Source organism: Spinacia oleracea, chromosome 5 (assembly GCF_020520425.1).
Source record: "Spinacia oleracea cultivar Varoflay chromosome 5, BTI_SOV_V1, whole genome shotgun sequence".
Classification (NCBI taxonomy): domain Eukaryota; kingdom Viridiplantae; phylum Streptophyta; class Magnoliopsida; order Caryophyllales; family Amaranthaceae; genus Spinacia; species Spinacia oleracea.
In genome coordinates this window covers 3,532,361-3,560,360 of record NC_079491.1, presented here as the reverse complement: position 1 = coordinate 3,560,360, position 28,000 = coordinate 3,532,361, and the positions used below count along the sequence as shown (strand labels likewise).

General features: G+C 32.5%; 2 protein-coding genes across 3 annotated transcripts; both read left to right on the top strand.

The window, feature by feature from the left end:
- The first annotated feature begins 83 nt into the window (after window positions 1-83).
- Window positions 84-5,819, top strand: LOC110783514 (heat stress transcription factor A-6b). 2 transcript variants are annotated; one of them, XR_008921136.1, is made up of 4 exons: window positions 84-1,416; window positions 3,157-4,021; window positions 4,283-4,498; window positions 4,609-5,819. XR_008921136.1 is itself a non-coding variant. In XM_056828726.1 (3 exons), the coding sequence occupies exons 1-2, from the start codon at window positions 1,105-1,107 to the stop codon at window positions 4,003-4,005; spliced, it is 1,161 nt and encodes a 386-aa protein (XP_056684704.1). In that variant the 5' UTR covers window positions 84-1,104; the 3' UTR covers window positions 4,006-4,021; window positions 4,283-4,599. The 2 variants fall into 2 exon arrangements, 1 of the variants encoding a protein (XP_056684704.1); XM_056828726.1 differs by lacking the exon at window positions 4,609-5,819 and having other exon boundaries at window positions 4,283-4,599.
- Window positions 5,820-20,388: 14,569 nt separating this feature from the next.
- Window positions 20,389-26,532, top strand: LOC110783522 (protein indeterminate-domain 12). The gene is made up of 3 exons (XM_021987876.2): window positions 20,389-20,897; window positions 21,685-22,084; window positions 25,190-26,532. The coding sequence occupies exons 1-3, from the start codon at window positions 20,693-20,695 to the stop codon at window positions 26,241-26,243; spliced, it is 1,659 nt and encodes a 552-aa protein (XP_021843568.2). The 5' UTR covers window positions 20,389-20,692; the 3' UTR covers window positions 26,244-26,532.
- The last annotated feature ends 1,468 nt before the right edge of the window (window positions 26,533-28,000 follow it).

The window sequence follows — 28,000 nt, the reverse complement described above, 5'->3', positions numbered from 1 at the left end:
TTTATTTATTTATCTTTCCATTTTCTTTCTAATTGTTGGATACCCTTTGTTGAGGGTAATCTAACCAAACTCCATAAAAAATATTAAATAAACAAATAAATCTAAGACCAATAACAAGTGGGGCATATATTCTCCACCAATCAAAATTGCTCAAAATACAATTTTTTTTTAAATCATTATTTAGGGACTCAAAATACAATTATTTATTTATTTATCTTTCCATTTTCTTTCTAATTGTTAGATAATCAACCCCATCCGGCCACTCCTCATCATTAGTAGATCAGCATGACTCAGCAAACTACAACAATCATTTTTTTAATCTCTCCTTCTCAATAAATTCCAGAACTTTCCAAAACTCCTCATCCCAATATATCAACCAAAATCTTCTATCAAAAATAAATAATTAAAAAACATCAACCAAGAAATAAAAATGAAACCCACAAATAAAAACATGACACCTATACAAATCCACAAACATAAAAATGACCCCCCATATTAGATGGTTCCTTCATCCTTCCCTTCTAAACTCTAGAACTTTCCACTCAAAAAAAAAATTAAAATTTTAATTTTGTTAATATAATTTCTATTTAATGGTCCAAATGTCACTCACTCAACCCTCCTCAATCTTATTAGTCACAAAATCTTCCATAACAAATCCACAATAACTGCCAAAACCTACCTTAGAGCAGAAACAGAGCATGTTTTATTGTCCTCTTAAAATCAAATTCTTAGCTCAAATTTTGCATTCCTTTTTTGTACCAAAAATTTTACAAAATCTTTTCCAAAATCCCTTTTATTTATACTAATCAAAGTTTCAATCTTTTTCTCAATTTTCTCTCTCCTCTTCTCCCCTGTTTGGATTTTGTTTCTTTTTGTGTATAAATTTGATCAAATTTTCATCCGGGGTTATACTAATTTCATCTCTAACTTGAATAATTGAAGAAATTTCATCAAAATCTCATCTGGGTTTCCTTCAATTTCAATCAATTAAGCTCAATTTCAGTCACATTGTTACTCAATCTTTCAAAAAATCAAGCTTTTTCTTAGACCAATCATCAAAACCCCAGAAAAATTCAACCTTTGAATTTTATAAATTTTCATCAAATGAATCCCTTATATCAACAAGTAAAAGAAGAGTACCCGGAATCAGGGTCGTCGGTGACATTTTCCGGCGAGGGTTCCTCGAACTTTCCGGCGCCGCAACCGAGAGAAGGATTACATGAAATGGGCCCACCTCCATTTTTAACGAAGACTTATGAGATAATTGATGATCCAATTACTGATAACATAGTTTCATGGAATAAAGAAGGTCAAAGCTTTGTAGTTTGGGATCCTTATGCCTTTTCTTCTGGTTTACTTCCAAGAAATTTCAAGCACAATAATTTCTCTAGCTTTGTGAGGCAGCTTAATACTTATGTAAGTCCATTTTATCTTACCATCTAATTAGCATCTTAATTGCCATTTAATTAGTATTTTAGGACTGCGTATATTATAACCGTTTTATTTTTCGTATAATATTAATCAAATGTCTAGTTTTAGTAGTCAATAACACAATTAGCAAGTCCATTTTATCTAATCATTTAATTAGTGTTTAGGGTTGCGTATATCATAACCGTTCTATTTTTGGAATAATATCCAATCAAATGTCTAATTTAGTAGAGTCAATGACACAATTAGCAAATTAGCAAGTTTATTTTTATAATTATTTAATTAGCATTTAGGACTGCGTATATCATAATCGTTTTATTTTCCGAATGATATCTAATCAAATGCCGTAGTTTAGTAGAGTCAATGACACAATTATGGCAAAAGTTGATTAATATTATAATTATATAATTATATAATTATAGTTAGGGATAAAAGTTAAGGAGTAAGTAATATTAACCTCTCTCTAATTAAAAGGAGCAAATATTTAGAAACGTAAAATGTACTCCATACCATTTTATACGTTTTAGGACGGCATATATCATGACCGTTTTGTTTTTTAATACTTCAATATCTAATCAAAATGTCTAGTTTAATAGAGTCAATGACACAATTAGCAAGTGGCAAAAGCTGATTAATATTATAATTAGTAGGGACAAAAGTTGATTAATATTATAATTAGCAGGAACAAAAGTTGATTAATATTAACCACTATCTAGAAGCCACCTGTCTCTTTGTCTTCCTCTTTCTTGATTTGGTGAGATATCCATGTGTTAGTTTTTGATTCTGGAAGTAGAAATGTTATGTTTGTCAGAAAATTATATAAAAGAATAAAATTAATGAAGACTATTTTAATGAAATGAGTCGGCAACTTGTCAATAACTTTTAGTAATGTGGTTGAATTCTTTTAATTCAACTTTCCTTTCTTGATCATGTGAAATCTACTAGTGATTCTTTTAGATTTTGTCCTTTTAATTGTTTAATATACTTAATTTTTTGCAACTTGGCTTATGTAATTAATTCAATACTTTCGATTAATCTCCCTTGCCGACCTCTCTTTAAGGGGAAACTAGTTTTTACCTTGTGCTCCTTATTTAGAGTGTAATATAATGTAATCGAAATTAAAATATGAAACAAATAAAATTAGTTTTAAGAGAAAAATACATTTAATTTATGAGGAGCGAAAATGACGTATTTAATGACGATTTATAAAAAAAAGGTAAAAAATTACAAAAAAAAGGTGACACGTGTTATGATTGTATGCAAAACTTAGTGTTTTAAAATGTTAGTATAGATGATCAATGTTTTGTAATATTGTTTGTAATGTCGATTGCTCCTTCCATTTCATATTACTGGGTGACTCGAAAATGATATACCCCTCCGTTCTTGAATGTTAGTCTTGTTTCCTTTCTGTATTGAGTTATTTATTAAAATCTTTCTTTATTTGTCCAGTATTTATCTCCATTATACCCTCATAAATATCTAAATATATTATCCCACTTGTTTATTCTTAATTGAGCCCCTCAACTATTTCTCTCTCGGATTCCAGGAGGGACTAACATTCAAGAACGGACGGAGTAGCTGAAATGATTTTTGACAGTTTTTCAATTGTAATTTGAATGATATACTCCCTACATTTCATATTACTTGTTGAGTAGGGAATGTCATATAGTTTGAAATGAATTTTAAACGTTTTACACTTGCAAAATTGTTGTTTGAAAAAATTGACAGGGTTTTAGAAAGATTGATCCAGACAAATGGGAATTTGCCAATGAAGGGTTTCTAAGAGGGCAAAAGCAACTACTCAAGAACATAAGAAGAAGGAAAAACTCATCATCAAATCATTTGTTATTTCCTCAACAAGAAGGGATAGACCCTCTTGTAGAGCTAGGAAGATTTGGGCTTGATGGTGAAGTGGACCGATTAAGGCGCGATAAGCAAGTACTAATGATGGAATTAGTGAAGATAAGACAACAACAACAGAACACAAGAGCCTTCTTACAAGCTATGGAACAAAGGTTACAAGCAACTGAAATGAAGCAACAACAAATGATGAACTTTTTAGCAAGGGCAATGCAAAACCCTACTTTTCTCCAACAATTAGTCCAACAAAAGGAGAAAAGGAAAGAAATTGAGGAAGAATTTAGCAAGAAAAGGCGTAGGCCGATTGATCAAGGGCGAAAGGGTCATTTACAAAGAGGGGAGTGTAGTAGCAGTGTACCCTATACAAGTGTAGGAAATGATGGTTACATTAAGTCTGAGCCTTTAGAATTTGGTGGTTCTTATGGTTATGATCAATATGATAATCTTGGTTGTGTTTCTGAGCTTGAGGTATTAGCCCTTGAAATGCAAGGGCATGGTAGGGGAGGGGCCGAGGTGGGGGAGGATGAACGCGGTGGTGGTGGTGGTGGTTTGGAGCAATTTGAAGGCGGTGGTGATAAAGAACTAGATGATGAATTTTGGGAGGAGTTGTTAAGCGAAAGGTTTAAGGCCGCCTCAAGTAATCAAGGAGGTGAAGATCATGAGGATGTGAATGTGTTAGCTGATAGGTTGGGTTACTTAGGTTCAAGCCCCAAGTAGAAGGTTCATTTCCATGGTAGGATTTCGAGTATTTGATGGTCATTTCTAATAGAGGATATTAAGGGTATACTCGTCATTGTACCAGTGTACGATATTATTATATATACGAGTCTCAGGTACCCATATGCTTACCCTAATATGGGTGCCTGAGACTCATAATATATAATAACATTGTACACTAGTACAATTACTAGTATACCCTTAGTATCTTCTATTGGTTTCATTAACAAAACTTGCAATGTTTTTTTGTAGCTTAATGTGTTTGTTTCATTCACAGAAATAGGGAGGAGATCAAGAAAGTCAAGAAACCAGCCAAAGTTGACTGTTTTATGAGGAAGATTTAAACTGCTTTATTTTATTTCAAGTCATTGCTGATTAATTGAAGTCCTTTTGTTGTCAAACTCAAATGTTCCTTTTTTTCCAATTGTGTTTACATTATTGTAGGAATGCAGGCAAAGTTGAAGTTTTTTTGCACCAAAAAATTGTGCAAAAGGTTGTTACTCCAATTTCTTACACTGATTAATATTACTACTGTTTTTTCGCAAAATTACATGAAATTCTCGAATAATATTGGTTTTGGTTTGTTTGTATCAACATGTGTAGATTGATTGGAAATGATCTGAAGTTCGAATCGAAAAGAAAAGAGTTTGCTGCCCTACAAATCAACATGATTGAGAAACATGGTAGTTTAATTGTTGTCTGAAAACTTCTATCAGCTGACAGTATTTTTTTCTGCAAGTTTTTTCAGCTGTTCATGGTTCAGCTATCAGAAAAAAGCTTATCATCTGGGGATCATGTTTATTCCACCGCCTTGTATATTGGAAGTACCACCTTGTCTCCACCCTCATTAGACTTCTAACACCTTCCTCCACCACCTACAACCACTCTAAACCACCACCCTCTGCCGCTGTCAACCGCCCAACCTACCAACCTGTCGAGCCAACCACACCCTTTTTCCTCTTTTGTACTAGTTTAGATTTGAGAACCAAAATAGTTTAGTTTTGTTACTACAGTACTTTATATCTATGTTTGCAGCTAACACAACAATAAGCACTGTTAACATTCTGAATTAAAATCTGAATCAATGGTTTAATTATCTAGTCAGTGTCACTGACTTAGTGGTAAACTAACTGGTAATATAACCCCTAGCAGAACTTGGGAAAGTAGAACTTGTTAGGAAGGGTCTTTTGCTATGTATAAGCATTTCCTAATAAGTGGGTGATATTGTTTGGTTAAACTTACTTCCCATGGAAAGTTCCATATCTAGGGAATTTAGGTTAAACAAGTTCGTTCATTTTGTAGAAAGTGTGACTTTTTTTTTTTGGGTTAAAAACTAGTCACTTCATTTAAATATAAACATCAAAAGGTTGTAATGTTTTGTTCATATCGCCCCACTCCTTACGGAGGCAAAAATACAGCCACTTATGGCATAATTACGAAGCAAGCATGCTCCCAAAAAGTAAGTTTCATTGTCACTAGAGATATCATTAGCTAAACTGGGGGGGGGGGAGAAAGTTCAACGCCTTGATCCAACAGACTCAACCAGGCCTTGGTCTTCTTTGCCACGTAATCCGCCTCCAAGAGTTCTTCTCTTCTTTGGAAGAAGTCACGGGAGCCTGTGTGTGAAAGTGTGACTTCATTATTTATGTTTTTGTCAACTAGACAGTCCTACAATCTTTCACTTCCCAGGAAGTCATTTTCATGTCAACCAAACATCATCTAGGTGGGCTATTCCACGTCTTCACCTATTACCGATTGATTTTAGGATGTTTTTTCACGTTTATGTAAGAAATATGAGTGTTTTTTACTGTTCACTTAGTCAAAAACTTGAACAATGGCACAAGAGTTTCTGATTTTTTATTTTTGTTGAGAGTTGTCTCATATTGGACAAAAAAAGAGAGAAATACTAATCCCTATTAATGGCAATTAGTTTTAGAGTAGAACATCCGTTAGGCTTATAAGTGGAACGGATTTTTATCTTTCTTATTGAGTTGTTCAGACCCATTTCATATTCTCTGAATTTAGCAGTTGTCCGTTGTGTTGGTTGTGCATTGCGTCCTTCATTCCTTGTGTGTTTGAAATTCAAAGTCACACCATGCTAAGTGCATCCCTCTAGGAAGTAGGAACTACTAGGAGACCCTAGCTTTACAAAAATTCCTAGATGAAGGTTGTTTGGTAAAGAAAGCTTCAGGACTGATGGAACAAGCACCTACATTCCTACAACGTCCTCCTCAATGGGAATCAGAATTCAACATTTATCTTGCACTACGTATAGAATTGAAGAAAAAACATGCTTTAGATTCGGGTATTTGTAACATGTTTATCGAGAATATATGATAACATACTACTCCGTAGTTAGTTACTTGTTATCTAATAGAGGATATTAAGGGTATACTCGTAATTATACTACTAATATCATACAGTAGCACAATTACGAGTATACCCTTAGTATCCTCTATTATTATCAATTCAGTTCAAATTTTTTGCTCAGTTCCTTGGAAGACGGCTGAGTTGGTTCATGTACTACCTAAATTTGTTCAGGATGGTATCAATAAGGTTTCATGTTGTGGTAAAAATGTTACTTTTATTTCACAATTTAGGTGTTCAATGCAATGTATATTTGCAGTACAGTACACTAGTACGGGTAGTTAAGATGGAGATATGTTAGGGGTGTACAAAAATTGGTCCGGACCGGACTGGACCAAAAGCAATCGGTCCAACCTTCGGGTCGAGTAATATCAAATTTCGCTCTTCAGTTCGGTTCGGTTCGGTTCGGTTCGGTTCGGTCCTGTCCGGTCCGGTCCAGTCCAAACCCGATTTTGAACTGAACCGATTTTTCCTATAAAATACTTAATATAACCTATTTAAAAATTTAATTCTCTCCTTTAATATATTGTAAGTATTAATATATTGTGATATATTTTATTTTAGCTTCTAAGAATGGCCTCAAACAAATCGTTTTTTATATATATTTTTTTCTTTTTATCATAATTTTTATAATATATATAAATAGGTCTACAACCGGTCCACATCGTTTCGGTTTTCGGGTCTTGAATTATCATAATTCCGACCTCCGGTCCGGTCCGGGTTTGGACCGATGAACACCCCTAATAATAGGGATATTTTAACTTTTAACACTATTCACAAATTTCAATTTGACTCTTATTTGTAATCTATGGGTAAGGAAAATATAGTCGTGTGAGATATTGTTTGATTTGTCTCGATATACATACTTTTGGAAAATCCACTTTTTATCATTTTTACAAATATAAATTTAGAGATATTAATGTCCAAACATTTACATTAGCAAACGTGAAAATGAAAGTGTCCCCGTTATTTTGAAACGGAGGAATTATTCTATAACTTTACCAACAAGAAAAACTACTACGAAGTACGGAGCACATAATATAATAGCAATCAATGAAGAGCTTTTGAAACTACTGGTGGATTTGCTGAAGTTGTTGGTATTGCTGATCCTAATAGCTTAACAAGTTAACAGGCTAACAGCCTAACTTCAATAATTATTGGACCGGCCCATCAAATTGACCAGATCCAAAAAAGAATTATCTTGTGTCACCCAAATAAGCCCATTATATGTAACACATGAACCCGGATTTGAACAACCTAATCTTTGAAAAAAATGTTGGGTTGGGCTTATCACATTTACTATTCATACTTGGATTTTGTAAATTTTTGGATTCGGATGGAAGTACTTGTCATCGGGGATGGATGACAATGGATAGAACCTAGCAATATCTGGAGTCGGACCCTAATTTTTTACTTATGTCACTTTATCCTTACCCTACAGGATCTAAGTTACAACATCCTTACCCGAACCCTATGAGGTTGGTAGGGTATGAATAGGGTCTAGGTGATGAGACGGGATCCATAATGCCTATTTTTTTTTATAACTTTTATAATATAATTATATGTAATACGTAAAAATAATACAAGACTAAGGACATTTTAAATACATAAATACCTAATCTCTAAAAACAATCATTGTCTTTCCTTAAACAAATTACAATATAACGTACTAAGCTCGCAAACAAAAAAAATTTAAGTCCCTCTACACATCAATGTTAGAGGTTTCTTTAACTAGTATAGTGGTGATTTCAGCTGTCTTTAGAGACGTAGATGTGATTTTGTGAATTGCTTTAGGGTTTTTAGCTCTTTTTTTTAATAAAATTTGAGTGGAGCTAGTTTAGGGTTTGGCAGGATATAGGTCTTAAGGGTCCATGTGTAGGGTCAGGGTCTGAAAAAAGTTGGACCCTTACTCTACTACACCCAATACTTCATATACTTATACTCTATATGGTCTAAAAAGTTAAGGCCGAAAACTAACATTAAGTTAGGGTTAAAAGGGTCAAGTCAGGGTCTTGGACTTGCTGTCATCTCTAATTGTAATTCTTGGCTATAAGAAAATAACTAATGAGAGTGTAACTGTTTTAGGGCAAATGAGCAACAAGAGCAATATAATTACAAAAGGGGTGGGAGGAATTTGAGACCTAACGTACATAGATCGTTAGTATTGACTTAGACTTAACCATTAAGTCAATACTCCAATGGTAAACAATAAGCTAATGAACCCATGAGATTTTGACCTAGTGGCTAAAAACGAAGTATGTGTATAATGGATTGTCGACTCAAATTCTCAGTCCCCGTTTGTAATTCGTGTTGTCGTTGTGTGGCTTATTTGCACTCGAAAGTTCCTAATAAGTTAATGAGAGTATGAACGTTACATTCAAGTTATCTTTTTTAAAATATCAAGTGTGCGCATAACCAGGGGTTTTAGTCGAGTGCGCTTTAGGTTGTTTTCAAGTGGACTCATTGACCAAGTTTCAATGTTTGATCGTGGCGGGGTCATGTTCAAGTTGCTTGCGAGCCACAAGATGGTTAAAGAAAGTTTTCACTTTGATGCCTCAGAGTTGGACATAATTTCACTTTAGTGCCTTAAACTTTAATAATTCCACTTTTTGATGCGAAAGTGGATTCGTTAAGCAATAATCTAATGAGAACACGAACAATATTATTTTGTAACGGAGAGAGTAGTATCGAGTTGTTCACTAACTTATCAAGTTGAGCTAGACGTGTTAACTAAGATTTGAGTCGAGCTTTAACCAAGTCGAGTACGAGTTGTTCATGATCTGCTAAACTGGATTAGCACCCTATGTAAAACTACACGGTACTAGTACATGAAGATTTTCACATGTGGAAGACAAAAAAAAAAAAAAAGGAGTGAGAAAAAAAAGAGCAGCCAATAATGTAGGTGGCCTATAGTTTAGAGAGAGAAAGAGAGAGGGACAGAAGATGACTGCATGAGAGAATCTAGAAATAGAGGAACCCGTGATCGATTTTGAAGAAGCTACCTATCTTACTGTTTGCTTATTTTCTGGTGGGCCCCACTCTTAAGTAGTTTTTGCATATTATCCCCCCTTCCCTTCTTCTGCATTTGCTTCTGCATTTTTCACGATGAAAGCTAAGCAATTCAGCTAAAGAATATCAATGATGCAACCCTATGAATTTCTTTTAAAACAAGGTCATCATCATCATCTCCATCACTTTCTCAATTTCAACAACTTGTTACCTAAACATCTCAAGGTTGCTTCTTGTATTAGATTTGGGTTTTGTATGATAAAGTTAGAGCTTCGTTCGGTATCACTGTCAGTTTTAAATTTTTGGATTTGAAAGTCATATGATTTATATAGAATTATGAATAAAAGAAGGTCATATTTATAGTAATCAGGTTGATTTTGTAAATTGATCGACAATAAAAAGCTGGAACTACTTTTTGTGGTTTTTATATTTTGGTTTTTACTTTTGGGAAAAACACAAAACTGGAAATTGAAAATGATTACATTGATTAACCGTTAGTTATTTGTATCGATCAATTGAATTGACTAGTTGTTAGTTGTTTGTAATAGTTGGGTTGACTAGCTGTTAGATTTTGTATTAGTACGTTGAGTTGACTAACTGTTTGATTTAATGGATTGGTAATTAACGTACTGTTACACAGTAGTTGTTTAACGTATAAAATGACCATTAAAGACATTGATATAAAATTATGTAAGTTGGCAAGGGTTGTACTTTTAGACAATATTATGACAAATTTATCATTTTACACTCACTTCTTTGAACATTTAATACAAAAAGCTCTTATATTTAGCTTTTTAAAAATTGAAATTTTCATTCCAAACCTCTCATAATCAAACATTCCTATAATTTTTTTAAATAGTCAAACTTCTAATTCATCTACTCCGTATTTTATTTTTCTAAATCTTTCTTAACCAAATACCCCTTTAGACTATATACCATGGTGCACATTGAGCATGGTGCACCATGTGGACCAAAAGAATACACGTGCATAAACAAAATAACATGACACTACGACAAAAGAACATGCGATATAATGTTTCACTTTTTTGTTATAATAAATAACATATTATTTCACTATTTATTAAAATTATAAAAAATATTTGTCCATGTTCTTTTCACGTAACCAGATGTTCTTTTAATTATATACTAGTGTTCTTAAAGTGCACCATGCTCTCTGTGCACCATGGTCCACCTTCTAAATTGCGCACTTTTGCATGCTATTATTTTTGCATGTTAGTAGTCATTAAAAATATCGCTTTGTTATACAGAGTAAAGATTAACGATTATTTGTAGGGGAAGGGAGTAATTAAAATATATGACCTAATGATTTGTGTATGTATCAATTTACAACAATTTTAACTAATTAATGTATCCAAAATCTAAACTAATACAAGTTAAATTGACAATGTGTCTTCACCATCGACCTATCACCCTCATCTTCTTACACAAGATATCATTTTCCATTGCCTTGCTTGCTACTATGTCTCTATCACCTCAAACACCTTTCACTTCTCCCTAACACCCTACTTATCCCATTGATATGTGGGTGATACATACGTACAAGTGGCATCAATTCTTTTTACGGAATATTATTAATCACTCCGTATGCATTAGATTTTTATTAAATCTGAAGGGATGATATATAGGAAGGAAGGATAGTGATTAAAGAAGGTGGGCGTTGAAAGGAAAAGATAGATCGAAAAGTGGTATATATGTAATGGGAAAAGAATATTTTTTCGGAAAGGAGAAATTAGTTAAACAATAAAGTCTACAACGACGCACGTCATTTTTGTTGCTACATTTTTAAAAACTCATTATTTATAAAGTGGGTTTAACGTTTAACACAATTACATGTATGATTAGAATTTGATTTTAAGTCTTTACTTGGGAGGTTGGGCAAAGATTGTGTGTTAATAACTTTTCGATTAGTATTTTGGATGTAACTACTCCTGATTTATTAATATAATCTTCTTTTAATTGGTTCCTTCAAAAAAAAAATGATTTCAAGTCGGGTAGACAACCTCGAAAACATTGAAGCTAAGTTAAACTATTTACCAATTTAATTTCTTGAAAATCATCAAGATAGAATAGAATAAATGATGATTTTATGTACTTGTAAATATATGATCACATGTTAGTATGTTACACTTTGATTGAAGATTTGAAGCTAGCTTAGGCTACCCTCCAACCCCACACTATCATGTTCATTGTTCACCCACCAAATAATTTGCATGTCATGTCAATTAGTAAGAAGGAAACTTCAATAGGAAAATACCACAATTCAAATCCATCATAATTTCCAAGAAGTTTCACTCAAACCCTATCATTGTTGGTATTTTAGTAGGCATTGTTAATTCGGGAACAAGATAGAATTCTACCCACTGATATACTGTTGGAAGGTATTTTATGTGCATAGTTATGGTATGCTATTTTTCCTTTAGTTTTTTTAAATTATTTTTCCAAAAGGTTGCCGCACAAGTTGTACAATAAATTTATTTTATACCAAGATAATTTTTACCAAGTTTTTTGTAACTTTTATCGACTTTTTTTTATAACTTTTAATATCTTTTAATTAACTTTTATTTTATTAAAATAAAGTTGATAGATAAACATTTTAAAGGGTTAAATGATTAATTTAAGCATTATTAGTGATTTTGAAGAAATATTTTTTATTAAAAAAAAAATTTATCGCAAAAAATAAATAACTTTAACATATATAAGGATAACTTTTAAGCATTTTGAATTAATTTTAACTCTGTTGTATGATATTTATTTTACACCACTTGTAAATAAGAATCTGTTTTTTTTTAGTGAATTCCCTTAGAGTTTTGAAATTTGTAAGTGTCGTGTCCCACTTGGCAAAGTCAAGAATAAGACAATTTAGGAAAGAAAGTAAATGAAATGAATTACTGTAAATTATACAAGAAACATCCCCTGTATGATTCAGTTGTTCTTATCTTGTTTGCTAGTTGCTACTTCCCCTTAGCTTAGCTTGGCTCTATTCAATCACAGTACACATGCTCTAAGTGTTGTATACAGTAGGAGGACGGAGAGACCTATCTCAGAGATGTGTTTCCAAACATAAATCTGAGGGTTATGCGGTAATTTCACCATTATTTTGAAATTTTTGAGTACCATATTTGAGAAATAAACACCATTTTTAAACTTATGAGTATCATTTTTTAACTTATTTTTATCTGATATGTTTTTGTAAAAACATATCTGAGATGAGAAAATACTTCCTCATACAGTAGTTAGTAAACAAGAATTAGGACACGCACTACCATGCCAAAATCAAGTTATTAGCCAACGTACGTGCATTTCTCAGTTAACGGCTCATATTGATGATACTTATACATATTTCTCAGTAATAGATTTTTACTTTTTCTTTTTCGAAAGGTAAGAAAAATACACATTAGGAACCCCTCTACTTGAGGGATACTCCTAAGTACTCATCACGAATAATAGAAAGTAACTGCGGACTATTACAAGGAATAATAAGCACACTATTGCTAACTAAGTATCCTACGTATGCTTTTCAATCTGCTGTTTTGTTTGCTTCTCTGTAAATATGTTTGATTTCCCAGTGGTCGAAGTGATGAAGAGGAGCCTTGATGTCGGTGATGATGTTATGTAATTTCCAAGGTATAGACCGTATAGTAATAGATGTTAATGGTCAAACGTATATATTGGTGAATCCACATGTAATGCATATGGATATTGTGGTGATGTTTGGTTGACATGAAATACCATGAGAAGTATGACTTTCTACTGGAAGATTGTAGAATTGTTTGGTGACAAAAACATGAGAAGTCACACTTCCTAGGAATTTCACTTTTTACAAAATGGAGAAAGTTGCTTACCTAGATTCCCCATGTAAGTGGAACTTCTCGTGGGAATTTATTTCTCATGTTTAATCAAACAATATCACCTACTTCCAGGAAATGCTTATACATCGGAAAACCTTCTTCTTAGAAAATTCTACTTCCTACGATCAACCAAACAAATTCTGTATATTCAAGGAACAAAGGTAGCTAGCTAGTATTGTTAAGGGTCTAATAAAACAATATAGGTAATCCGTCATCACCCGTTAACTATGTAAAAGATCGTGTATACATAAAATGGCCATATGTAAAGAGAGACCTTCACTTTATCAGGCTAACAGATTACTCCCTTTATTACCATGTGATTGGTTTTAATTAAGGTGTAATCTCTTCTGATCTTGTAAATTGAGTTATGTCTCTTCCTATGCACAACTAGATCGACCAGTTACTAAAGATACATTACACCCTTGTACACCATCTAAATTGCGCTTTATAGGAGGATATTTTTATTTGTTTTAATATTATCGATTAATTAATAGGTAAAAGTCGACACTATGCAATCAAATATTTTTTTCATTCTTCCACTACAAGAAAAATCCGTTTTTGCGACCGACTAAAGTAGTCGCAAAACCCCTAAAAACCGTCGCAAAATTGGTTTTGCGACTGCCGCGACCAAATTTAGGTCAGTCGCAAAAACCCTTGTCGCAATTCCATTTTCGCGACTATTTTTTGGCTGTCGCAAATTTTGCGACTACTGTGCGACTACATTGCGACTGTCATTTTCGCGACTGAAGTTATATTTTTGCGACTAATTGCCTATCCATCGCAAAAGTTTTGCGACTGAATTTGCGAGTGAAATGTCCGTCGCAATTCTGTTCGGAAAAACATAAAAAAAAAATTGAAATCAACAGCTAATACCATTGTTAATCTCTTGTTATAATCATACAACCATTTACAAAATATGAGATTAATTTATGATAGAATAAACTTGTAACAAAACTTAAACTTTATATTTCGTATCTTAGAAAAATTTACAGAAATCAAACATCATAATTAAGGGAAGACAAAACAACAAACAACATAAATAAACTTAAGTGCAGATGTAAACTATAGATCTACAATATTGAATTATACGAAGTACAATTTATTGAACTATAGATCTACGATATTACACCAATAACATATCGAAACCAAAATTAAATAACTAGATTATAGAATAGTAATAAAACATTTACAATCTATAAGTCTGTTACCAATTTGAGCTAACATAACGAATTAAGAGATCTTAATCTGTCATTTTAGACAGATCTGAAGAAAAGAGTCGGCCATGGTAGAGGGGTTGACAGAATGACAGGGCTTCTTCTTGTTTTTCGGTGGAGGGAAAACGAGATGCTGATGCAAAACTTAACATCTTCTTCTTAGCATCTTCACCAGATGAAGGAGGTCGTGACTTCAATGAAGTAGTTTACCTTTGGTGATTTTGTTGCATTACGAGCTTTTTACTTTGTGGGTTTGTTGCTGCCATTTGTAAGGAGAGAGAGAAACTAGTATATGCTTTAGAGAAGAGGGAGGCGGGTGTAAATGTAAAAATTCTAGGGTTTTTAGTTTATATGGGTGGGTTAGGTAGAAGAAGGGTGTTAATGACTTAATGGTTTGGGTGAAAACACGTGGGAGGAAATCCGGATAGGATGAAATTTCCTAGTACACGGAATTTTACTCTATTTTTTTTATAAAACAACATTGCGACTACCAATTTCCGTCGCAACATCGGTCGCAAAATCATTTGTATTTTATTGCGCTAGCCAAGTAGTCGCAATAGTTATAGGTGGTCGCCATTTTGCGACTACGGAGCGACTACCGCAGTTTCAGTCGCAAATTTTAGTCTCCTGTTTTCTTTTAGTCGCAAAAAATATTATTGCGACTGAAATTTTATATAGTCGCAAAATGTAGTCGCTAAAACCAGTTTTTCTTGTAGTGTTCAGAAACAAATGAGATTAACTCGGACGACCTCGTAGAAGTCGGCATGCAAATAGTAGTATCATAGTGGTACTTAAAATTTCCGTGATTAATTTATAGTTGTACAAATTTATCCTTGATTTCTTATATAGTGTGTGAAGTGACAAATTTGAAGTGTTGTTTTTCTTCTTACTATGCTTGTCATGAATGGTAAAAACACATTTTGATTTCTTCCAAAACAAGCTTGTTAATTTCAACAACGATGTCATTGTTTTTTTGAAGATGTCCGATTTTAGATTGGATTTCTTTCTCATTTTAAGTATTGAAAGGAGATGTTACTCCGCAAATTGATTGAATAACTCCACAATACACAAAATATAATTTGTTTTCGAGCTAATTCACGTCGGCCAAATTGTTCAGTAAACTTGTTCACCTTATTTTCTTTTATTTTCCTTTATCAAAATAATAACTTCAATTGAGTTTTGATAGGTTTAGTTAAGATTTGATAAGTTAAATTAAAAACTAACGGATACACAAACAATTAAAATAATTTACTGCATAACAATATCAAATAAGTTCGTATAAACTTAGCTAAGTTGATATGAATTCAGATAAATGAAATCAGACAAATTAAACAATTAATCAAACTATATACTTAATTACCTTAGAATCATAATTGATGACCTAGCTTTAGGTGTGTAAGTTAATGGATGAACCTATTGTTCAATCAGTAGTTAGATAATCTACAGTTCTACACATATTTCTTTTCATGTGTGTACAAACACAAAAGCAATCCAAATTACAATTAAAGGGAAGCGCGAATAGGAATTCAAACATGTGATTTATTGTATAGTTTTAACCATTAAACTAAGGCATCATTAGTCTTTACTAACTACACTTATAGGGTACATAAAATAAGCTTAAGTTTTTTACTCTTTTAGGTTATTAATAAAATGCCAAAAAGTAAGTCCAAAAATAATAATAGAAAGAGATGAGCTTTGCCGGTAGTTCGGTACTAGTATGATATAAAGATAGTTGTGGGCCGGTCCGACTTGAGGCTTGACCATGACACGAAAAAAGTCTGGCCCATACTGTCACAAACTCGTGGGCTGGGTCTAGGTCATATTTTATTGGAAAAAAACACGACAAAGCTCGGCCGGTCTGGAACGACATCCATTAAATTAGTAAAATTATGCTTAGACACGAGGGCATGGGGTCCTGGACCCATATTTGATTTTTTTGACCCGACATGTTATAAAAGGGCTTGGCAAGGGTCGGATCCATGACCCATACCCAAAACCCAATCCAGCCCACATCTATCTTTAGTAAGAAGTACAATATTTCCTTATAATTTGTAATTTGTGACATCCTTCATTTGGAACTGCTAAGCCAAAATCAATCAGATATTCATTTTTGGATAATAGAGTCATTGGTTCGAATTAAGATAAAATACAAATTCCAAATTCCAAACTAAAATAAATTCCTTTTTATTAAGCTAAAATACAGTGACAAAAAAAGACCACTTAATTAAGATACTAACAACGCAATATTAGTTTAATCAATTTTGGATAATAGAGTTAGTGGTTCGAGTCAATTTTTGCAGGCTTCTGGAGTTTTGTTGTCATACTCGACTTCTTGAATTATTTGATTATTTCATTGATAAAATATTATCCCGTATTCCATCGACCCCGAAACCAAACAGTATGAGACCACCTCAATCTTGTACCCAGATACTGAGATACATATAAAAATAACGAAAATGATAAAGGTCGCATGCGACCTTTAAGTCGTGTCACAAACTCACAATGATGACATGACATGCTTATGTAATTATGTGTCATGATTTAAATTGGAAACTAAAATATTTAACTTATATAATTCTATTATACATGTTTCAAAAAAGGTAAGAAAATCTTAATATTCTCATTTGTTTCATTCTTTATATCGACTACCTTATTTACATATTTTCATAGTAAAAATATTAAATTGATAGTAAAAAAATATTATGACGACACATAGCCTACGTGACGCCTATATATATCAATTAAACTACGACACGTAAGATTATAACAACTAAATGTTATCGCAACTTGCGACCTTTATCATCACCCTAAAAATAATTATCACATTTAAGGGTTTTTTCTGCTTATTGAAAGTTTTGCTCATTTAGATCAATTAAAATGAAATAAACTTTTCAAATAATACTCTACATAAAGAGTATATCCGGGTACAAGATACATTATGTGCTCTAGAAAGAAAATAAAAATTGTAATAGTGATTCATCTATTCATATTTGATTTTTGTTGTAAAAAAAATAATACCCGTATTATATTGTGGGGCCGGATGTTGTCAACAATATGTTACCATTTTGCCTAAATTAGTCTTTAATTTGGACGTGTTAGGTCTTTAATTTGGACGTGTTAATGTAATCATGTTTACATTGTAAACCCATATATGGACATATATGACAAGCTAGCTTAAGTTTATGTATGATACGATCCCGGAAATTTCATCTCCCACAATTCACTTTTATCTGAGTTGGATAATATACAAATTCTTCGTACACTACAAGAAAATGTACTATTAACGACAGGAAATCCCGTCGTGAAAGGTCAATAATCGTTGATTAACGACGGGATTTTCTGTCGCGAACCCGTCATAAAAGGGGGTCGTCGTTAATAGAAATCCCGTCGTAAAAGACATTTGCGACGGTTATTCCCGTCATTGTTTGGTTGTTAGCCCCGTCGCAAAAGGCTTTTGCGACGGGATTTTTAACCCGTCGTAATTAGGTTGTCGTTAAAGATACAAATTCTTGTAGTGATATCTCAGAAAATTAAGATACGTGGAAACGAGGCTTTGAAAATATATATTGATCAGAGTTCTTTTTCTAGTGTGTACTCTTACACAATGTATTTGCCGACTTTTATTTTACTTAATCAATTTAATTTAGTGCTCGTAAAATGAATTTGATTAGCATCGATTTCTAATTATATAAACTTACTAATGCCGACCTATTACAATGGATTGGGAGTATTATCAATTTATCACCATAATGATAATGATATATGAACAATAAATAGACTTTGAATCACTCAAAAAACCTCCTTATATATTCGCAAAGTTAGACTTTGATACGTAGTATTATCAGATCTTGATACTCCAACAAATGTTGTCAAAATCAAACAATGTAGTAGTAACAAATTAGAAACAATCCAATGTCAAAAAAATAAAAAAATAAAAAAAATTAGAAACAAACGTTAGCACGGTTTGATTCTTTACATTCAATTAGCTTTTGAGCCCGTTCAAAGAACGGACGTTTGTATACTGATTATTTAGTCTATATTTTTAAGTTCTAATTTTATTGAGCTTGTGATTTTAGAGGGAATATGTGATTCATAGAGGTAAATTAATTTTGAAAGTTGAAAAAATACATAAATTAAATAGTGTATCAATATTGAGTGTTAATTGAAAAATTGAGTGGAAGACGTTAAATGAATAGATTGGTGAATTGATGTTGTATGAGGAAGATGGAGTGAAAGAGGCGATTGGAGTTGTATAATATATCAAACAACAAAGAAAAAATAAAATAAAAAACCAATGGAGGAAAGAATGGATGACACGTGTCATCTAATCAAATGTGATTTCGCTTTTTAAATACTAGGTATAGATTGTAAAAAAGTTTCTCATAAGATGGATAAAATATCATGATCGGGTCGACCAGGCCAGATCATGAGTGAATAGAAAATCGAAAACGTACATAGCTGTTCCAGCTGAAATACTTGGAATAATTCTACCACTTCTACGAAATTCTTTCCACATAAAAGGTATGAAGTCGCTTAAGCGAAGCTTCGTACATACGTTAACTTATTATTTCATATTAAAACTTAAAAGTTACAAGTATAAGGTAAACTACGATTAAGATGGTTTAACTAAGGTTTTGTTTTTTTCACCTTATTCTTGCTGCTTATTAGACAAATCCAGAGAAATTAGAAAATATCAATAAACTAGACCAAACAAAAAAAGTACAATAAAAAAACAAAAACACTCACAGAAAACATCAAGAATAAATCAAACCAGAAACTAAAAAAATCATACCAGATCAAGTGAATAGAACAAGTCAGAATTTGAATTTTGAAGTATTTCTCCCCATCCGTGCAATACATGTTAAAAATGAACAATTCGATCTTGCATTAACATGCATAGATAATTATGACATGGATTAAAAAAAGAAGACGTAATTAATTGACTTTTGACTGTTGAGAGATTCAGAGAAGAAAGCAGTAAGACTTTGAGCTAAAAGAGTCAATTATTGAGTATATTTTCCCCATGCATCATGATTGTGACTATATTAAGTAACATTTGTGGTCTCACTAACTTTTTTTAATCTATTTTTTTATTTTATTTTTCAATTTTTATAACCTTTAATTTCCCAATTATGAGGGTCTCATAACTCATTCTCTTAAACTATAAAAGCAAATTAAAATTAAAGTTAAAATAGTAAATAAAATAAAATAAATAAATGTTGTAAAATAACATAACATTCCGTTCAAATCAAAGGTCCTCTCTAGGGTTTGGGTATTATGTAACAGGATTTGGAAAAGACAGGAAAATGCCAACATCAAACTCAGAATAATTACACAAAATTACAAGAAAATATTGTTAAAATTATTCTCAAATTTAATTATTTTCAGTTAATTTTTTTTAAATATATTTATATATTTTTTGGGTAGAGGACTAGAGGAGGGTAGGGATAGGATTTTTCCTGGTCTTTTCCAACTTTGGCTTCATCCACAATTCTCTTTCCACATTTCAGAATTCTTAACTTATTCCCAAAAGAAATTTCTTTCAATTTGTTTATTTAAACTTCTTTTCTACGTACTACATTTTATTAAAAAACAAAAAAAAAGAAAAATCCCAAAAAAAAAAGTTAAAGGAAAAAATATTCTGAATTTCTGAAATTTTGCAGCAGAGCAAAGCTCAGACAAGTAATCCATGGGGGTTAAAGATTGTGACTTTTTTTTGAGAAACACCCATAAATAATCATCATCAACTCTTCACGGGAAAATTTTAGTGATTTTTTTTCATTTTTATTTTTTCAAAAAATCTATTTAAAAATAAATAAATAAATAATAAATTTTGTCTGATTCTCTTTGAATTTTCCCCAACTTTATTTAATTATTTTTCTTTATATATATGTCACTGCCACCTGTGGCCCTGTTTTTATTGAAAACAAATCACTCCTTTGCTTAGCTTGCTAGCTACTCTCTTTCTCTCTCTACATTCTTCAACTTCTCTCTCTAAAAAAAATACACAACCCCTTGTTCCAAAGGGCACCCCAAAAAAGAGGGAAATTAAAGATGGGATTTTTTTTTTTTTTTAGTATAGTGGGTGATGTTTAACTTATTTAAGATTTGATTTTGATATCAAACAAACAAGACTTTGCAAAAAAGAAAAAAAAAAAGTTCCCATTTTTTTTTAAAAAAAATTGTGTTTTTGTTTTACTTATCTTGGAGGTTTGTTGAAGAAAGACAATGTTCCAAGCAGCTATGTCCAATTCAACTTTGTCTACTGAAGAAGCTAGTAGTCTTTCTAGCTTTAACCCTTTGTTACTACAAAACACTACTAATATCATCACTTCTCATCAACAACAACAACAACAACAACAACAACAACAACAACAACAACCTCCTCTTCCTAAAAAGGTCAAGAAAAAGAGAAATCTTCCCGGAAACCCAGGTAATTTTGCAAAAAGTTTCAATCTTTTTTATAATTTTGCAAAAAGTTTCAATCTTTTTTATAATATTGGTTGATAGATATGGAGTATATATCATATCGATATTGTTGAAATGAAGAGTCCAAGTAACAAATAGTCAAAAACCCGGAAAATTATACATGCCCTAGATTTTATTTTTGTTATAAAAATAGAAAAAGATTCAATTTTTATTACTTTGATTGATGATAGATTTGAATAGGGTTGAAATAGATTTGAATATGACTGAAATGAAGAGTTCGAGTAACATCATCACTCGAATAGTTAAAAACCCGGCAAATTATACATGCCTTGGATTTTTTTTGTTATAAATATTGAAAAAGTTTCAAACTTTATTACTTATATTGATTGATGATATATTTGAATATGGTTGAAACGAAGAGTTCGAGTAACATCATCACTCATGTATTAAAAAAAACCCGGCAAATTATACCTGCCCTGGATTTTTATTTTGTTGTAAATTTAGAAAAAAGTTTCAAACTTTATTACTTATATTGATTTGATGATAGATTGATGTGGTTGAAGTGAAGAGTAACATCAGTCAAAAACCCATCAAATTATGATTATTTTTTTGGGTGAAAAATATAGAAAAAGTTTCAAACTTTTTTTAATATTGATCAATGATAGATTTCGATATAGTTAAAATGAAGAGTCCGAGTAACATAATCACCCACCCGAGTAATAAAAAACCCTAATTAAATATTTTATCACACCTAATAATTTTTTGATGTTTATGTTTGTGTTAATTTTCAGACCCAGATGCTGAGGTAATTGCACTATCACCAAAAGCACTTCTAGCAACAAACAGGTTTATATGTGAGATCTGTAACAAAGGATTTCAAAGAGATCAAAATCTTCAACTTCATAGAAGAGGTCATAATCTACCATGGAAGCTTAAACAAAGGAGTAAAACAGAAGTAATTAGGAAGAAAGCTTATGTTTGTCCAGAACCAAGTTGTGTTCATCATCATCCTTCAAGAGCACTTGGTGATCTTACTGGAATTAAGAAGCATTTTTGTAGAAAACATGGTGAAAAGAAATATAAATGTGAGAAATGTTCAAAGATTTATGCTGTTCAATCGGATTGGAAGGCTCACTCTAAAACTTGTGGTACTAGAGAGTATAGATGTGATTGTGGCACCCTTTTCTCCAGGTAATTTTAACTCATAAAAAATAGTTAGACGGTTTTTTACAAGAATTTTTTACAAGAATTTTTTACAAGAATTTTTTACTGTGTGATTTGCAATTTTTTGATTGATTTTTTATGTGGGATTTATTTTGATTGATTATTAATTCAGATATTTTGAATTTAAGGAACTTGGTTTTCTGAAATATGCCTTTTGTTTTCTGGTGAATGTTTTGTTACATTTTTTTATTAACTGGACTATGATTAACCCACACTTGTTCTACCTCAAACAATAAAACACCATTCCTTTACACATGAGACCATCAAATAGAATCAAAAGAAGAGGAACACATTAAACATGGGATAATATTTTGTTACATTATGATAGTAAGTTTTGTGGTGAATATTTTGTTACATTTGTTTTTAGTGGACTATGATTAAACCACACTTGTTCAACCCCGAACAACAAAATACCATACCGTTTCACATGAGACCATTGAGTAGACTCAAAAGAAAGAAGAACAAATTAAACATGAGAGAATATTTTTTTACATTATGATGGTAAGTTTTGTGGTGAATATGTTGTTACATTTGTTTTTACTGGACTGTGATTAACCCACACTTGTTCAACCCCGAACAACAAAATACCATACCGTTTGACATGAGACCAATCTAATAGAATCAAAAGAAAGAAGAACAAAACATGAGAGAATATTTTGTAACATTATGATGGTAAGTTTATGCATGAAATAATGCAAGTGTGAGAATAATAATAAATAAAATGGCAAATTGGTAAGAGAATTTTATCTGTTTGAAATCTGTACCTTTTATATTTCCAAGTTCTATGTAACAACACAACACTACACACTACTCACACTACACACTACTGTATTACACAAACAAAGAACAATCAAAAACAGGCTGTCTTTTGTTTTATTTAATGTTCTGTCCAGTGATTCAATTTGCTGTCTATTTTTGTCCTCAATTTCTCACTACTGATTAATTCAAATAACATGATTTTCCTATAATTTGCTAATCCCATTTCACAGCTTACAAACTTCACAGACCCTCAAATATAGAAGGGGAAAGAAAAAACCAATTTAATGCATTAGTTTTCAAAAAGAGAGACGGATTTTGACTGATATCAGTCAAAACCCGTCTTAGAATCGTGATTAAAGACGACTTAAACACACAAAAAAGCTGTGATCTTTGGATTTGTAATGCATTGGTTTTCTGAAAGAGAGACGGGTTTTGACTGACATCAGTCAAAACCCGTCTTAAAATCGTGTTTAAAGACGACTTAAACACGAAAAAAACTGTGATCTTTGGATTTGTAATGTATTAGTTTTCTGAAAGAGAGACGGTTTTTGACTGACATCAGTCAAAACCCGTCTTAGAATCGTGATTAAAGACGGCTTAAACACGAAAAAAGCTGTGATCTTTGGATTTGTAATGTATTAGTCTTAAATCGTGTTTAGAGACGGCTTAAACACGATTTACAGTAGATTACTATATCTCTCTATAAAGAAGATCTTTAAACAGTTGAAGCTAATCACAAATACACTCAACACAAACACAAACAGGCTTTTGGTTTTCCTTTTTGTAATGCAGGCTGCTAGTCCCCAAAAATAACAATGATGGGTCACTGTTATGTGAGTATGTTCATGTATAAAATGAGATCAAAAGTCATTTTAAAATTTTAAAAATATTTTTCATAAAAAAAAAGTGAAATTCCAAAGGTTATAATCTTTTACAAGATTTTCTCATAGTGGAAAAACTGAGTAATTCACCTGCAAAAACAATTTCAGTTGTTCATCACATCATAGTGGAAAATCTGAAATTTTAACCTGCAAAAACATATGATCTGAATATTGGTCTGTTTTAGCTTGTTGGCCCCCTATATGCTGCAATTTGCATGCTAGATAGCTATACGTTTGGATTAAAATTCACTTTTTGAGCTCTAATTTCAATGTGTTAACTTTTTTTGTGACTAATTTTTTTGGTAACAACAAAACAACAATCACATGTTTAGTCAAGCTCTAAATAAGAATATAAATAAAAAAAATAAAGCTCATGTGTGTGTAATAATGTGAGTAGTCAAAACATTTTCAAATCTAGGTCAATGACATCCTAGAAAATATGCTTTGGATCCTTGTCCCCTTTCTTTAATTAGCTGAAATTTTTACTAATGAAGATAGGGGTTGATTTCAACTATTACTATATTTAGTAGGTTTTTTTTGTTAGTGCTAATGAGTCAGAACGACAACACAAATTTTAAATAGGGATGGAAGATTCGAACCTAAGATTTATCGTACACATACATTCGGCCTTAATCATTAGGTCATGACCTAATTGACGTATTTTTAGTAGTAAGATGCTATTTCTAGTGGAGTTATTAGAAATTATTGTACGGTTTGGGATTTTTATATATATAATAACTTTTACAGTCATTTTTTGACAATGGCTATATACATGACATTGTGTTTGCATATTGCATCTCCATTAAAGTTACTTTCAGTTTGTTTAAGGTAGTGTTAAACGGATGTTACACTATTATTCTTTTTGTAAATTTGTAGAGTTTTAATTAGCTGTATTATCAATTTGGAATTCTTATTTCCTTCACCCTCTTTTAATTGTTAACTTTCCCTATTTGAACATGCACCAATTTGACAAATTTCATAGTCCAACTTGACATTAAAAATCTTCAATTTTTACATTGGTTCAAATTAATACATTTATAGTTAATAAAAACATTTCATAGAAATTATTCAATAAATCAATTGAGGTTCCTTAATTATCATCCTTCTATGATTGGATTGGATTGATTGTTTGTATTCACGTTGTTTTTTTAGAGTATAACACAATGTTGGTTCAAATTGCGCTATCAAAGTGTCATTAGTTTCAAACGGAAGATCACATGCATGTTAGTGTATTATTGTATACACTAAATCTTACATTTTTTACGCGTTTTATTTTCGTATTGTGTTTTTTTTATGAAATATCTTAGGAATGCAAATTAAATATCTTGGAGTTATTTTACTTTTACCTTTTTTGTAAATGAAAAATACACAAAAATTATGATAGTTTTCTCTCAATACTAATTAGGCATTTGTAAACACTTTTGTTATGCAGGAAAGATAGCTTCATAACACATAGAGCATTTTGTGATGCATTAGCTGAAGAAAGTGCAAGACTATCAACAAACCCATTTTCAAACCATCCCACCCTTCCACCACCACAACCGCCGCCTTTCTCCGCCCTTTCCTCCTCCCAAAACCCTAACGTTAACGCCTCTCTCTTCCCTTTCTCCACCCCTTCCTCGATGTCTCTCTCCTCCTCGCCGTGGGACCCAACCCCTCAAAACCCTAACCCTAATTCCAACCCTCTCATGATGCACATCAAGACTGAAAACTCCCACTTCTCATCACCACCCCACCCATTATTCTTCAATCCACCCCCAATTTTCACTAACCACTCCAAAAGCTACCTAACCTCAATGCCACCCTTCTCGTCGTCGGACACCTCCGCCATGTCATCATCCCACTTCCTCTCCGCCACCGCCCTCCTCCAAAAAGCTACCACAATAGGGGCGGTAGGAAACAATGCCACCATGTCAGCATTAATGAACGGATACGACGAGCTAGGTGCATTACCATCCCACCACTTAGGGTCCGCCACCACCACCACCACCAACGACATGTCCACCGTTTTACCACCACCACAACCATCCTCATCAACAAACACGAATTCAACAAACAATACAACCACCACCCCTTCGGATGATCACTTCTCCGCCATGCTGGCCACGTGGAGGAAGAACAACGATGGTATGACACGTGACTTCCTAGGGCTTACCAATGTGGATTACAACACCAATGTGGGTGGTGGTGGTGGTGGTGGTGGAGGAGGGTTTGACGGTGATGATGAGGTGGTAGGGAATATGCTAAAGTTCACGAGTGGTTTACAGTATGGGATGACAGGTCCATATGATCGAGACAACTCATCATCTTCATCCATGTTGAAAACTCAGCAACAACAACAGCAACAGCAGCAACAGTCTCTTGTTCATCATCAACAACAACAACAACATCATCATCAACAAGTTGATGGCGGCTTCGGTTTTGCTGCAGCGGCTGAGCCACCTACCACGGCGGCTGCGGCGGCGTCGGGGTCAAGGTGGGGATGATTTTGTTCGCTAGGCATGGGAATTTTTGTTACTACGTTGGAAATTACCACTTTACCCCCCACAACATGCAGAGTTGGGTAGTAATTCATTTGAGATGTTTTTGTTTATGTTGTAAGTTACTTAAATTAGATTTCCTTATCAAAGGAGTATTTAATTAGAGGAGAGAACCATGTAATTGTACGTTACGTTGTAGTAATTTTACTGAAGTTAAATACTCCGTACTAAAATGTTATATGATCAAAATTTTATTTCTTTTGTATTTAACCCTACAAAATTATACATTACTAGAGACGGATACTATAAACTTTCCAATTTGAGACGGATTACTAAAATTTTGTTTCTAAACAAATATTGAGATGAAAGTTTATATGGAGTTCAAAACATTCCGTTTCAAATTTGTGATGGATTTGCCAAAAGTCAGTCTCAAAGATTTGGAGACAACCTCTATATGACTCCCTATTTCCGTTTCAAATCCGTTTCTAATCATCATTTTGAGACGGATTTGGACTAAATAGAGACGAAATTCCTTACCTCTATAAATTAAGTAATTATTTTGTTGTGTAAATATTTTTCATCTAGGACTGTAGGAGTACTTATTTGACTATCTTCTTAGGACTGTAGGAGTACTTAAAACTAAAACGGAGTTAATTCGTACTCCCTCCGTCCCTTAATACTCGATCTGTTTTGACTTTTTGAACTATTCACATAATTCACTTTGACCCTATTTTATTTCTAGTATATAAAAACAAATGTTAGTATATAATATATTGTTGGCTTCATCTTAATATATATTTTCAAAATATTAATATTTTTATAAGTTTTTATAATATTTAGTTAAAGAAACACTACAAGAATTTGTATCTTTAACGACAACATAATTACGACGGGTCAAAAATCCCGTCGCAAAAGCCTTTTGCGACGGGACTAACAAACAAACAATGACGGGAATAACCGTCGCAAATGTCTTTCACGACGGGTTTATGACGAATTTACGACGGGATTTCTATTAACGACGGCCCCCTTTTATGACGGGTTCACGACAGGAAATCCCGTCGTTAATTAACGATTATTGGCCTTTCGCGACGGGATTTCCCGTCGTTAATAGTACAATTTTTTGTAGTGAAATTGGTGATCAAAGTTGTGCATTGACAAGCGTGTCCGGTCAAAACACGCCAAGTATTAAGGGACGAAGGGAATATATAAACATGATTATCCGTATACGAAGTACGAAGTATTACGGAGTAATTTTTAAAAAAATATTGATTTTTTTCCTAAAAGGGAAAAATAACAAACTAAATACGTACGTACAAGGATTCTCACCCTATTTTCAAACAATAGTTACACCACTCCATACTCCATAACTCCATAACTCCATATGCTTCTCCTGCATTTAAAACAAAAAAACATGGGTCAAAAAGGAATATTTCCACACTACACTTCATTTTATCATAAACTTATTATTTAAATGACGTAATAATATGTAGGAATATATGCAAGATTGTTTTTATTTATAATCATTGATTAGTTGTTGGGAACATGTACACATACATACATTTTAAATTATTATCTTGTCTAGCTTACTTCACAAAGAAAATCACGTTCGTTGTTTTTAGTTGTCCCCCTAATTTTAAAAATTCTGGATTCGCGCCCATACTTACATCACTATAAATTCGGCCATATATAACCGAAAAAGACTAGTGATTGTACTATATATTGCAATATTTGCATGCATGTACTAGATCATATAAGATCTAATT